At 37.5% G+C, this 13,308-nt stretch overlaps 1 protein-coding gene across 8 annotated transcripts in view; it reads right to left on the reverse strand.

Moving 5' to 3' along the window:
- Positions 1 to 978: 978 nt before the first annotated feature.
- Positions 979 to 13,308, reverse strand: part of LOC112048118 (segmentation protein cap'n'collar) — a 163,617-nt gene continuing 151,287 nt past the window's right edge. For all 8 annotated transcript variants that reach the window (XM_052890174.1, XM_052890169.1, XM_052890167.1 and 5 more), the window contains exons 16-22: positions 12,309 to 12,409; positions 9,724 to 9,841; positions 8,688 to 8,774; positions 8,171 to 8,301; positions 6,724 to 6,897; positions 6,104 to 6,206; positions 979 to 5,576 (exon numbers count right to left, since the gene is read on the reverse strand). In XM_052890174.1, coding sequence (XP_052746134.1) covers positions 5,512 to 5,576; positions 6,104 to 6,206; positions 6,724 to 6,897; positions 8,171 to 8,301; positions 8,688 to 8,774; positions 9,724 to 9,841; positions 12,309 to 12,409 — 779 coding nt within the window. In that variant the 3' untranslated portion in view covers positions 979 to 5,511. The remainder of the gene's footprint in view (positions 5,577 to 6,103; positions 6,207 to 6,723; positions 6,898 to 8,170; positions 8,302 to 8,687; positions 8,775 to 9,723; positions 9,842 to 12,308; positions 12,410 to 13,308) is intronic.

A 13,308-nucleotide genomic window follows, 5' to 3' on the forward strand; every position in this document is an offset into this window, starting at 1 on the left:
AAATCTACAATTTTGGATATTAAGAGAGATGCTTTTACCCGGCAACATAATTTCCGACTACTGTGAAGATGAATAATGAATACGTAGGGTAAACGTGGGAGATAATAGTTTAAAAAACTCCTTTCGTAAGTGAATCCCTTCGTTGTTGTTTTCTTCACTTATTAAATTTTTCGTAGATATTCGTAGGTTACGTAGTAACTTAAGTAAATGTGTCTCGACTTTGATGGTAACAGATTGAAAATTTCATCCATCTCCAAATTAGGATCACCATTCTCCCTAGATGAAGACAACAATAACAATTATTGTTGAAAAATATGTAAGTTACGGTCACAAATTTACAATAAGTTTCTGAAAAAAATCAACTGTGTATTATTAGTCACGCCAATTTTTTTTTAAATTCTCGCTTTTAAATTTTATTTTTTTCACATGAGAAAAAGGCAAAGGTCATATTCCACCGTAAAGGATGTTCCATGTCTTCAAATCTCGCAACTCAATAAAAATTAAATAAAAAAATAAACGCATTCCACAGACAAGAACGCTGCATTTCATTCCACTTTAAAGTTTATTATTTATTTTTCAAAACAATCAGTGCCTTACCTATAATGATTCTATTTTCGAATAAAACCTCTTCCGTTTTATAGTAGGCTAGTACTCGTAACAAACAAGAATTAAAAAAAAACAAAATTACTTTAGCCCCTAGAGGCTAATATGCTTGTTTAGCCCCGCTGTGGAGTGGTAATATGACAGTGTTTTTGAGCAAGAGTAGTGAAAACACAATTCTATACTCCTATACAAAATTGATATAGGCTAGGCATAGAGTACGGATATGATAGGGCAGGGTAAGGGTAGAGTAGGGGTAGAGTAGGGTTAGGGTAGAGGTAGGGTAGGTAAGGTGGGAGTAGGATAGGTAGGGTTATGGAAGAAATGCACAAAAATCAAGGCTTGATCGGTTCTGCTAGTTATAAAATAAAACAAACATTCAGCCACGCTAAGAGTTTATTTTACAAAAATCTTAGTGAAATGCATTACCCGTCGCCTATAAGACCCTTATTTTACATAAATATTATTTTTTTTTTATTAATTTTAGTTTTCTTGAAAGCGTTACCACTAACAATATAAAGTATGCACCACAGAGTAGCGATGTTTTCAAAGACAACAATTTTTTTTAATTAGGTTTATCATCTATTTTTTTAAATAGCTTCCATTTTTATTACAAAAACAAAGAAACACAACGACCAGACTTGTTTGTCAAACAATTTGATCATTTGAATTGTTTGTCAAACATTGTTTAGTAAAAAAGTGAAGTTTGACAAACAAGTTTGTTTGATCATTAACAGCGTGGCTAAGTAGATACATTTTGGAAGTGACTATCTCTCATATTTTGAAAAAAATATAACAATTTTTATGAACGATTTTTTAAATTTCAATTTAATTGATGAACGCTGAATAGTTTTTGTTCTGAATGATCATTCATTTATATCTTTAATGTAGCTAAATATGAAAACAAAAAATATACTGCAGCAAGTAGATTAAATAAAAATGTTAACATATTTTCGTTTTATTTTTGTTATTTGAAAGTATTTGCAAGTCTAAAAAAAAATAACTTTTTTTTTAAATAATTAAAAGACAAACAACGAAACAATTATGAATTTATAATTAATTATTACAAAAAATATTATTAATCAAAACATGAGTCTTTTATTTAACAAAAAATTAAAAATTAAAATTATATTTGTTTCACTGAAAAAATTGTTGTCTTCGAAAAACTTGAATTATATTACAATATTATTGCCGACACAAGTGACAAAATATAAAAAAAAAACTTAAATCTTATAAAACTCTTTTTTAAAACTCAAAAGATCAAAGTGACCTTTCAAATTTTTCCGAAAAAGAAAAACTTTTAATCCAAAAAAGGTTCCAACTGGACGCTTGCTGAGCCACTTAAAATTTAAATTTATTTTTTTATAAATATAGCATTTTTTTAGACATTGCGGATTTATTTTTAATAAACTATGTACATTTTTAATTTAAGCAACATTGACAAAATAAATAATAACTTTGCAAAAGCTAAGGCTTTATGGCAGTAAAACGTTTTTTTTATTTTATCACTAAGAATGGACGCGATTTTAGTAATGATCAAACTGTAAAAAAAAATGTAATAAAAAAAATCAAGCTTATTTCTTTTCAAAGAAATTATTATGTAAATAATGGATCTCACCTGGTACTTTTATAAGATATTTAAAATTAAAAAAAAATCTTATTTTTCCATCATTGTGCAAAAAAATCAATGTTTGTAAAAATAATAAAATTAAAAAATATAGATGATTATTAATATAGCGTCCATTCTAATGTATTTTCCAGTCAGAACCTCGTTTAGAAAAAAATTGCATATTTCTTTGTAATTTGTACTTTTTCCCGAACAAATGTTTTATTGGTATTATTATTTTTTATACAAAATTTTTCATTTAAAACCTACATATAACAATCCTATGCCTAACTATAATTAACGTACATAAATAAAACTACAGATAAAAAATATTTTATACAGTTAAAAAAAAAACATAGTTTTTAATCGCTTTTTAAAAATACTTATTGCAACTTGACAATGTCGAAAGACATTACTTACATACTTCGACCTCAGTTAAGAAGTCAAAAACAGTTAGCTGGGAACACTAGTTCAACCAAAAAAAAAAAAACTATGCGACACTAAAAAAAAATGGAATATTTATTTTCTATCACAATTTTTTAAAGTTTTTCCACGAAAAGTTATTTTACATAAAAAAAAAACTTTTTAAATACACTTACAAAATCGTTTTTAATTATTATCATCATATAAGTATACATAAGAATGACTGTACTTTTCAAAGTCATTTCAGAAACTATAACTTCATAAGTTGTTCACAAAATGAAAGAAAAAAACTTTTTTTTTTTAATATAAACTTAGGTACAATTTATAAGAAACCTTCTGCTCATTACATTTTACATACGTGTTTATTAGAAACACTATTTTATATGTAAAAATACACTTCCATAGATCCGTAACGTAAAGTGACATTTTTAAGCGCAACTAAAACGCAGCAGACGCGTCGCAAACGCGACAGTCGCAATCGCATGATGACACGTCATAAATTTTATTAAATCATAAACTGAGTAAAAAATATTAATTTCAACGATGTTGTAAGTAAAAAAAATAATTTGGACAACTTAAAATACATATTCGAAAAATAAATTAGGTGTAACAATTTAAAAGATAATTTTAATATACCAAGGTTGCTTATACTAATAAAAATACACATATATTTAAAAAAAAAAAACAAAAAATACTTAAAATTATACACATATACTTAAAAAAATACCTTGTCCATATTTTAGTATTTTTTTTTACTGACACCATCATTGCATCATAGATAGTCGTAACAAAAAATTTGGTAAATAAAATAGTCATATACCAATAGACCAACATATCAATAGGAATCATATCTAGTTACAGATATTCCATTTCAGGAAGACAATTTGGCTTTTAATGTATACCTTGGCAAAATCGTAACACTTCCGATGGTCCACGCGGGCCGGGAGGGGTGTAACGATACCCGCGCGCACGTCGTCATACCCGCACAGTTTTTTTTCCTCCCGTCGCCCGCATATCATGGGAGTGTCATAAACAAACTGGCCTATAGTATGTGGTATTCGCGTTAGGAACGTCAACACAGTAGAAACGCTTAAATTATTTAATTATACACTGTCATTAAATCAGTTCCCAAAAAAAAAAAATAGTTTCACTCACAGATAAATAATAAAATATTTTACTTTGCTGACGCTACTTTAATTTTACACACAGAATTGCTTGTTTATGCCATTAAAACTAAATCATCTTCCAAATAATAAAAATACTCTTAGTTGTAAATCAAAGCATAAGAAGCCTTTATAAAAACTTAGTAAGTGAGAATTCACTAACTAAGTTTTTATAAAGTATTAAGAATTTAATACTTTGAGGACTTTGCCGGCAGGAGACTTTGCCGAAAGCGGACTTTGCAGGTGGTAGCCGGTCTAGAGATATACGCCCAGGGTAAACAATAAACATATAAATAAATGAAAAAATCGACCAGCGATTCTTTTAAGTATAACAAAATACTCCAACTTGATTTCCATCGTAAGTAGATATTTTTTTCATGAATACATGTTTTTGAAAAAAAAAACTTGTTTAATTTTAATGCTTATTTTTTGAAAATTTTTAAATCGCGAACTGAGTTTTGAAACATGTATTCACAAAATTACACACACATTTTTCGTTTGTTCAAAACATATTTAAAAATTAAGATTTTTTTAATTGTATTTTGGTTTTGGAAGTCCAAATTATTTAAAAAATACCTCAAAAAACCATTTTTTTATTATTGTTTTGTAACTTTTTTCTTTTGAAATTGGATTAGACTACAAATGGTCAAGCGCGAGCCTATATGACGTAAAAAAAAACATGTATTTAATAATTTGAAGACATTGGCTGATTTTTCATACTCTTGCTAAAATTTTTATTTTAGCCAATACTTGAAGAGTGTCAACCAATGAAAGCAATTAGATTAAATAGTTTTAATTTTTAATTCATTATATCTGTCAACCGCTTGTTTGTAAATTTACCACTAAATCCAAAACCACTTAAATTTTTTTTTAATTTTAAATCGGAAAAATATGTTTTTGAAGTCGAAAATCGATAAGTAAATATAAGTTTTTATGGAATTCACAATAGTTGAAAATAATAACAGTTGTGTATGCGTTGGCAGTAGTAAAAAAACGAGTTTTTGGAGTAATTCATAAAGCTGCTGTGCCATGACAAAACACTGTATGTAAAAAATATAATTTTTTTGAAAAAAACACTGTTTTTTGTTTTTAGTCCCCTTCCACTTGCTAGATACAATGCATCTATTTATAAATATATATATATTATAAATTTTAAAACACTGTATCTATATCTATATATATAAAAGAAAGTCGTGTTAGTTACTCCACTTATAACTCAAGAACGGCTGAACCGATTTAGCTGAAAATTGGCAGGGAGGTAGTTTAGAGCCAGGAGAAGGAGATGGGATTTTTTTTGTAGGGGCAGGGTAGGGGTAGGGTAGGGGTAGGGTAGCGGTAGGGTAGTTGTAGGGTAGGGTAGGGGTAGATTAGAGGTAGGGTAGGGGTAGGGGTAGGAGTAGGGTATTGTAAAGTAGCGATAGGGAAGAAGTGAAAATAAATAAATTAATAAGTCAAAGCGAAGCTTGAGCGGGTCCGCTAAATTTTAAAACACTGTATCTATATATATAATAAACATAGTTAAAAAATACCTACCAAATGCTAAATACAGTATTCTCAGTAGTGATAAGTTTTAAATAAGTTACTAAAAACATATTCTGACAGATACAGTGTTAAGTCATAGCAGGTCAGTCACAAACTGTTGTGTGTTTTAGTAGTAGGTGTGTGTGTGTGTGTGTGTTAGTAGATGTGTGTGTATGCTAGCGTGTCCGGTAGTGTGTGTCACTGCTCGTAGTTCTTCGTCTTGCGGTCCATGTCGTCGTCTGAGGTGCGATTCATTGAGTGATCTGGAAATGAAGCGTCATCGTCATCAATCATAATCCTTCTCCGTGGCGCAGTGGCATGTGGGATGGATTTACAAGACGAAAGTTCTGGGTTCGATCATCGGCTGGGGCGATTGAAGGTTTCTTTGACGATGTCGTGTAGAAACTGAAAGGATTGTGGATGTTCACCTTACGCCTAGTGCTAGTGACATATCTAATAGTACAAAATCTAGTGCCTAGTCTGAGTTTTCATACTGTGACGATCGTGTAAACGTAAACGCGAATTACCAAGGAATTGAAACAGTTGCCACTAGATGGCGCTGTTTCGTGCGCCATCTAGTGGCCCTACTGCACAACTGTCATTGTATCAATGTTTTCATACTGTGACGATCGCGTAAACGTAAACGCGAATCTCCAAAGAATTGAAAAAGTTTTGCAGTAGGGCCACTAGATGGCGCACGAAACAGCGCCATCTAGTGGCAACTGTTTCAAACACTGAAAACTGCCACTAGGCACTCCGTTCTACAGTAGGAGTCAACATAAACGCTCACCGGAGTGGTGCATCTTGGGCACGAGCACCACATTCCCGTCGGCCGCCTGCTGCAGCGAGTACTGGTTGGAGGAGAGCGGCCGCCCGTCCTGGTCGCGCAGGTTCTGCAATACAAACATACTATTGTAGGAAATAGTAAGTAGTAGGGAGTTAGAGAGGGGTAACGATCGGTTGGCGGGAACGACTTGCGATATACGAGTAAGGCGCTCGTCGTACGGTCGGCTGCAGTATGCTCGTGGGGTTCGAACCGTCCACGCATCGTGCGCACCTCGTCCGCCAGCGACGAGATCTGGGATATGACGTCACTCGATCTCGTGTTGGCTCATGCCTACGCTAGGTGGCGCGACTTGTTTCCGGAAACAGTAGGGAGTTAGAGAGGAGTAACGATCGGTTGGCGGGACCACTTGTGGTATACGGGTAAGGCACTCGTTTACGTTTGCGATAGTCTATGCTATCGAATGATAGTGATATGACGTCACTCGATCGCGTGTTGGCTCGCGCCGACGCTAGGTGGCGCGACTTGTTTCCGGAAACAGTAGGGAGTTAGAGAGGGGTAGCGATCGGTTGGCGGGATCGACTTGCGATAATCTATGCTACGGAATGACAGTGATGTGGACTCACCTGGAACACGTGTCTGTAGAGTGCGGCGAAGCGCTCCTTGATGCGTTGCCGCTCCGCCATCAGCGAGTGGTGGTCGCGCTGCGTGCGCGCCTTGCGGTCGCGCATCGTGCGCACCTCGTCCGCCAGCGACGTGATCTGGTCGAGCTTGCGTTTGCGGCAGTTCTGGGCCGCCACCTGACGACATGACGCAATTGTGAACAGAGTGCGGGCAAAAACTAAATATATATTTTTTCTGATTGTGTATTTATAGGTAACTACTAAATGACAACGCAACAGCACAGTTGGGGAGATTAGTTAAAAGTAAAAGCAAAGAGTAAAAAAAATCTTTTGTAGGTTTGGGTGTACTCTTCTATAACAAGATCCCCAAGACTGTGATGGACCTGCCAATGCATAGCTTTCAGCAATGTGTTAAAAACATTTACTTAGTCGAGGTTACTACAACATTGATGAGTTCCTTAATAATAAAGATGCTTGGAGGCCGTTGGATCAGCTTCCACCTTCACACAGTAAGTAAAACTATAAGATATTGTAATGTTGTCATGAATTGTAAATTATAATATTATTGTATGATTTTTTTAAAAGAGTATGTGTGCATATATTCGTGCTCGCGCATGTGCGTGCGTGCGCGTGTATGTGCGTGCGTGTGTATGTGCGTGCGTGCATATGTGAGTACGTGTGTGCGTGCGTATGTGCTTGCGTGCGAGTTTATGTATGCGTGCGTGTGTGTGTGCGTGCGCGCGTGTATGTGTGTGAGCGTGCGTATGGGAGTGCGTGTGTTCGTGCATGCGTGCGTGCATATGAGCGTGCGTGCGTGCATATGTGCATAAGTGAGTACGTGTGTGCGTGCGTTTATGCTTGTGATTTATGCTTGTGCGTGCGTGCATATGAGCGTGCGTGCGTGCGTGCGTATGTGCATATGTGAGTACGTGTGTGCGTGCGTATGTGCTTGCGTGCGAGTTTATGTGTGCGTGCGTGTGTGAGTGCGTGCGCGCGTGTAAGTGTGTGTGTGCGTGCGTATGTGAGTGCGTGTGTTCGTGCGTGCGTGCGTGCATATGAGCGTGCGTGCGTGCGTATGTGCATATGTGAGTACGTGTGTGCGTGCGTATGTGCTTGCGTGCGAGTTTATGTGTGCGTGCGTGTGTGAGTGCGTGCGCGCGTGTAAGTGTGTGTGTGCGTGCGTATGTGAGTGCGTGTGTTCGTGCGTGCGTGCGTGCATATGAGCGTGCGTGCGTGCGTGCGTATGTGCATATGTGAGTACGTGTGTGCGTACGTATGTGCTTGCGTGCGAGTTTATGTGTGCGTGCGTGTGTGAGTGCGTGCGTGCGTGCGTGTGTGCATACGAATGTGCGAGCATGTGTATGTCCGTGCGTGCGTGCGTATGTGAGTGCTGCGTGCGTATGTGAGTGCGTGCGTACGTGTGTGTGCGTGTGTGAGATGCTGACAATACCTTGTTCTTGCCCCTCCGCCGTATGTCCCGTATGAGCGACAGCTGCGCCTCGCTCAGGTCGTGCTTGGACAGTCGCTCGTTGAACTCATCCATCGGCAGGTTTATGATCTCTTGCACCTCCATCGGTATGCCTGTGGGAACAAAGATTTTATACTTTAGTGTAAGAAATAGCAGTTTGAGACGGATATGACGTCGCTAAATCTCGTGTTCGCTCGTGGCGTAGGGAGTTAGAGAGGGGTAGCGATCGGGCGGTAACGACTAGCGATATAAGGCGCTCGCCGTACGGTCGAATTCAGTATTCTCGTGGCGTTTGAGCCGTCCACACTTCTTGTTGTGTAATTCTTTGTAGGTTACTTGGGATAGGCGAGTTGAATGTTGAGTGTTGGTTGTTGCTATATCGCTTAAAACTGCATCCGGAGTCACAAGCTTCTGGGTCAACTCAAGGTTTTCTCTATTCTATTCTAGGGTTTTGTTTTGATTAGTTTGAATTATTAATTGAACTTATAAAAGAACGTACCTAAAGCCTTGGCCCGTTTCTCGTCTCTGGAGAGATGCGAGCCGCCGCAGCCTCCGTCCGAAGTGCTTCCATCCGTCAGTCGACGCACTGCAACCAACCATCATCATCATCATCATCATCATCATCATCATCATCATCATCTTCATCGTCAGGAAACATGCAGTTAGGCCAGTCTATATGTACTAAAGCGCCATCTACTGCCTACTGCAATATGACTCGTAGATTATCTACATACAATGTACAGTGCCCTTTAGTTTTCAAGAATTAGGATTTCATTGAGAATTTTTCAAACTCGTATAACTTAAAAACTACCATGATTTATGCAATAATTTTCAAATTGCATTTTTATTTTGCTTTCTAAATTTAAAATTCAAAATAATGCCAGTTATCGAAAATTAACCTCGCATAGTATTTAATAATGTAATATGTGGCATTAGCTAAAAATAAAGATCTTTCTTTCTTTCTCTTTCTTCTTTCTTTCCATCTATTAAGACATGTACTACAGCGCCATCTATTGAGCGATGCTGTACCACAGCGACATCTGTAACGAGATACTATACCACAGCGCCATCTGTGCTCCATGTACTAAAGCGCCATCTATTGAGCGATGTTGCACTATGGTGTGATAAAGCGTCAGTACCTCTCTTGTCTCTTTACTAAAGCGCCATCTATTAAGACGTGTACTACAGCGCCATCTATTAAGACGCGTACTACAGCGCTATCTATTAAGACGTGTACTACAGCGCCATCTATTAATACGCGTACTACAGCGCCATCTATTAAGACGCGTACTACAGCGCCATCTATTAAGACGCGTACTACAGCGCCATCTATTAAGACGTGTACTACAGCGCCATCTATTAAGACGCGTACTACAGCGCCATCTATTAAGACGCGTACTACAGCGCCATCTATTAAGACGCGTACTACAGCGCCATCTATTAAGACGCGTACTACAGCGCCATCTATTAAGACATGTACTAAAGCGCCATCTATTGAGCGAAGCTTGTACTACAGTGTGATAAGGCGCCAGTACCTCTCTTGTCTCTGGGCGGCGCGCGCTCGGCGGGCAGCGGCGCGCTGTACGTGTGGTTGTGCCGCACGCGCTCGCCCGAGCCGAAGGCGAACCGCGGCGTGGGACTCGCCACTGGGCCCTGGACACAGACAACACATTGCAGCATTCCAAAAAGACTCACCAAGGAAATATCGCAAGTTAGTTTTACTAGATTTCCTAAACTAATTTTTCTTTTTGTTTTTACCAATTCCATTTTATTTTTTTGTATTATATAGTATATTCAAATAGTAGTTGTAAAATGTTTCCTCTTCTTGTTACTGTAAAATGTATTTTTTTTCTTATGTAAACTGATTTTATGTAATCGTCAATTTATTTTAATATCACGGATAAGCATGCCGTGTCTACCTTCATTTGATTGTGCAGAGCCTTGTGTTTGTGTTTTTTTAGATTGTAAATGCTGCGACAGTCACTGGTGGACCAAATAAATAAATAAATAAATATAGAGTTTCAGATAGCATGGGTACGGTGACAGTCGCTTGTGTGACGCTCGTAATACGCACTGTTATCGTGAATCGCGGCAAACTTTCAAGAGTGAAACGTACTGTCACCCGCACCATTCTACTTAAAACGAACTGTAACTTATTCATTAGGAATTTTTTCATTTGTTCATTAGAAAATGCAAGGTTTTCAGTTTGTCCTTTTAGATACAAACCCTTATACTTTCTACCTTAACCGGTGTATGAATATTAAAAACTGTTAATGCTAACATGGTTTAACAAAATAAAAAATAACATAAAACATGTAACATAACGACAAATAAAAATATACCAGTTTCAGTTTTAATGTTACTCGTAAGTGTTAAAAGAAGAAAATCATTAATTTATTAAACTGTCAGAATATATTATACAATACTAGCGGACGCCCGCGACTTCGTCCGCGTGGAACTCGATGTAAACTTTCAACTACTCCTACCCAACTCTACCCCTACCCTACCCTACCCCTACCCCTACCCTACCCCTACCTTTTCCTGAATTTTCTTTGCTATAAACCTCACGGAGCTCGAGACCTTTCCAACGAATGCAAAACCGTGGAAATCGGTTCGTGCGTTCTGGAGTTATAGCGTCAGGAAGGAAAACCCGACTTATTTTTATATAGTAGAATGAATTCGTCCCGTTTGGCGTCGAGACACTAGGTCCGTGGGGCAGGAGCGCTCAGACTCTCCACAAGGAGATCAGCAAACGCCTCAGAGAGGCAACAGGCGACCCTCGGGCGGGCAGCTTTCTCGCGCAAAGAATTTCAATCGCAATTCAACGCGGGAATGCTGCCTGCGTGATGGGCACCTACCAAGGGCGGTGAATTTTGATAGGTATTTTATGTATTACTTTTTATTTTAATTTATTTTAATTTTATAGTTATATCTATAAATATATATAAATAAAATATAAGGAAATATCATTATAACTACCTAATGATATTTCCTTATATTTTATTTTTATAATAAGTTTAGCCTACTTAAGTATTATCTTTATTAATAAAATAAACATTTATTATACAATGTCAATATTATTATAAATGCCATGTCAGGTGTAATGCAACATCAAATAAATCAATTTATGAGGATGTAAATGTAAAGAAAGTGACAGTTTGTAATAAGTTAAGACCGTTGACCCATTAGAGCATTGCGTTACGTTGCGACGTCGCAGCGTTAGCATTGCGACAGTTTCTATTATTTTAAATGACATTCCACACTATGCGATATTAAACCTAAACTCGAGACGCGTTAGACTGCGGGTGGGAAAAGCAACGACACGCACAGTTAACTTCAGAGACGATTGAATCGAGGTATACAATACAGAGTGTAAAATAAATATACACACAGGGAAACAGGCCAATGCATTTACGCATCCATCACATCACCTGCGTTGCGATAACGCATGACGTCGCAGCGCCAGCGCAAGAGGACGACGCAAACACCCAGACAATCTCAATGAAGTATACAAAACAAATGAGCACTGCCTGTCGTCCGTTGAAAAGTCGCCTGCGACGACGCAACGCTCTGATGTGGTATGTCATTAAATATATGTAAAAAGAAAACCTCTTTAATATTATTTCTTTTTGGTAATTTACTTTTTTTTTATGACATTGTCACATTTTACATATTCGATATATTATTATTGACTTAACAGCAAAATATTAAATTTTTTATATATATATGGAAAACATCCAACGTATTCCATAACACTAATGGGGTGTCATTCTTATGAGGTATAGCTCTAATGGTGTTACAAGTTCGTTTACAAGCGGTATTAACATCAGCGTAGACACCGTCACGCTGCCAGTCGCGTTAGTGATTCAGTGAATGTTTGGTGTTGCAATTATTATTTACCATAAACTGTTTAGTGTGGGCATGGAGAACATGTCGGGCAGAGAAGGTGAAGGTGTTTATGCATTTTAAAAGGATCCCTTAACCCTACACCCAAGGTCACAAGTCCTGGGACCTGCTCGAGATATTTCCTCTACCACGAAATGATGGTACAATGACTGTCGCTGCTAGTTGTCACGTCATAATGGGGCATCGCTCTAAGGGTGTTTCACTATGAACCAACCTGCAGTAGCGCGTGGCTCGAGTGCGGCGCGTTAATGTCCAGGGCGGGCGGCAGGGCGGGCACGTGGGGCGGAGCCAGCTGCGCACGAGCGTTGTACTCCACTGCGGATACCATAGATATGTTTATTTTTTTTATTCCTTGACTACAATAGGTTAGTTGACATTTAGTTTAATGGTCTTAAATTGTTCTTGTTATCGTTCTACTAGAAAATAATTCGTTGTACAAAAAAAATATCATATTTTTTTGAGACATGAATACATGAATTTTAATCCAAGTATATGTATAAAACTCAAAGGCCCAAACCACTGGACGGTTCGGGCTGAAATTTAGCATGCAGGTAGATATTATGACGTAGGCATCCGCTAAGAAAGGATTATGATCAATTCTACCCCCAAGGGTATAAAATAGGGGATGAAACTTTGTATGAAACTTTGTCAATTTTGCGGCAATTTGGCTGAAATTTGTTCAAATAGATTTTACTCAAAATTAACACATGAGCTACTTTTAATCCCAGAAAAATCCATGGTTCACGAGGGATTTGTGGAAAGCTGAATTCCACGCGGGCGAAGTCGCGAGCGTCCGCTAGTTTTTAAATATTTTTTTGAAAATACAAGCCCCAATCTAATGATGAAACAGGATCTGATGATGGGATCCTGGAGAAATCGAGGGAAACGTTCAAAAATATGGGTGATGTTTGTAAATTTTTTCATTATGTATTTTAAAGCACTACAATTTAATGAAGGTTTAGAATCGATCTGACGATAGAGCCAAAATAAAGACGAGGGAACTCCTCAACGGTTAACAGCAGTTGCCTTGTGTTTGGACTTGATTAATACCGTGATGAAGCACATGTTAGGCCTAAAGTGACCACTAGGAGTACAGAAAGCCATGCTGACTCAAGCCAAAATACAGACGAGGGAACTCCTCAACGGTTAACAGCAGTTGCCTTGTGTTTGGACTTGATTAATACCGTGATAGTGCACATATTGGCCTACAGTGA

Source organism: Bicyclus anynana, chromosome 27 (assembly GCF_947172395.1).
Source record: "Bicyclus anynana chromosome 27, ilBicAnyn1.1, whole genome shotgun sequence".
In the NCBI taxonomy this organism is placed as follows: Eukaryota; Metazoa; Arthropoda; class Insecta; order Lepidoptera; family Nymphalidae; genus Bicyclus; species Bicyclus anynana.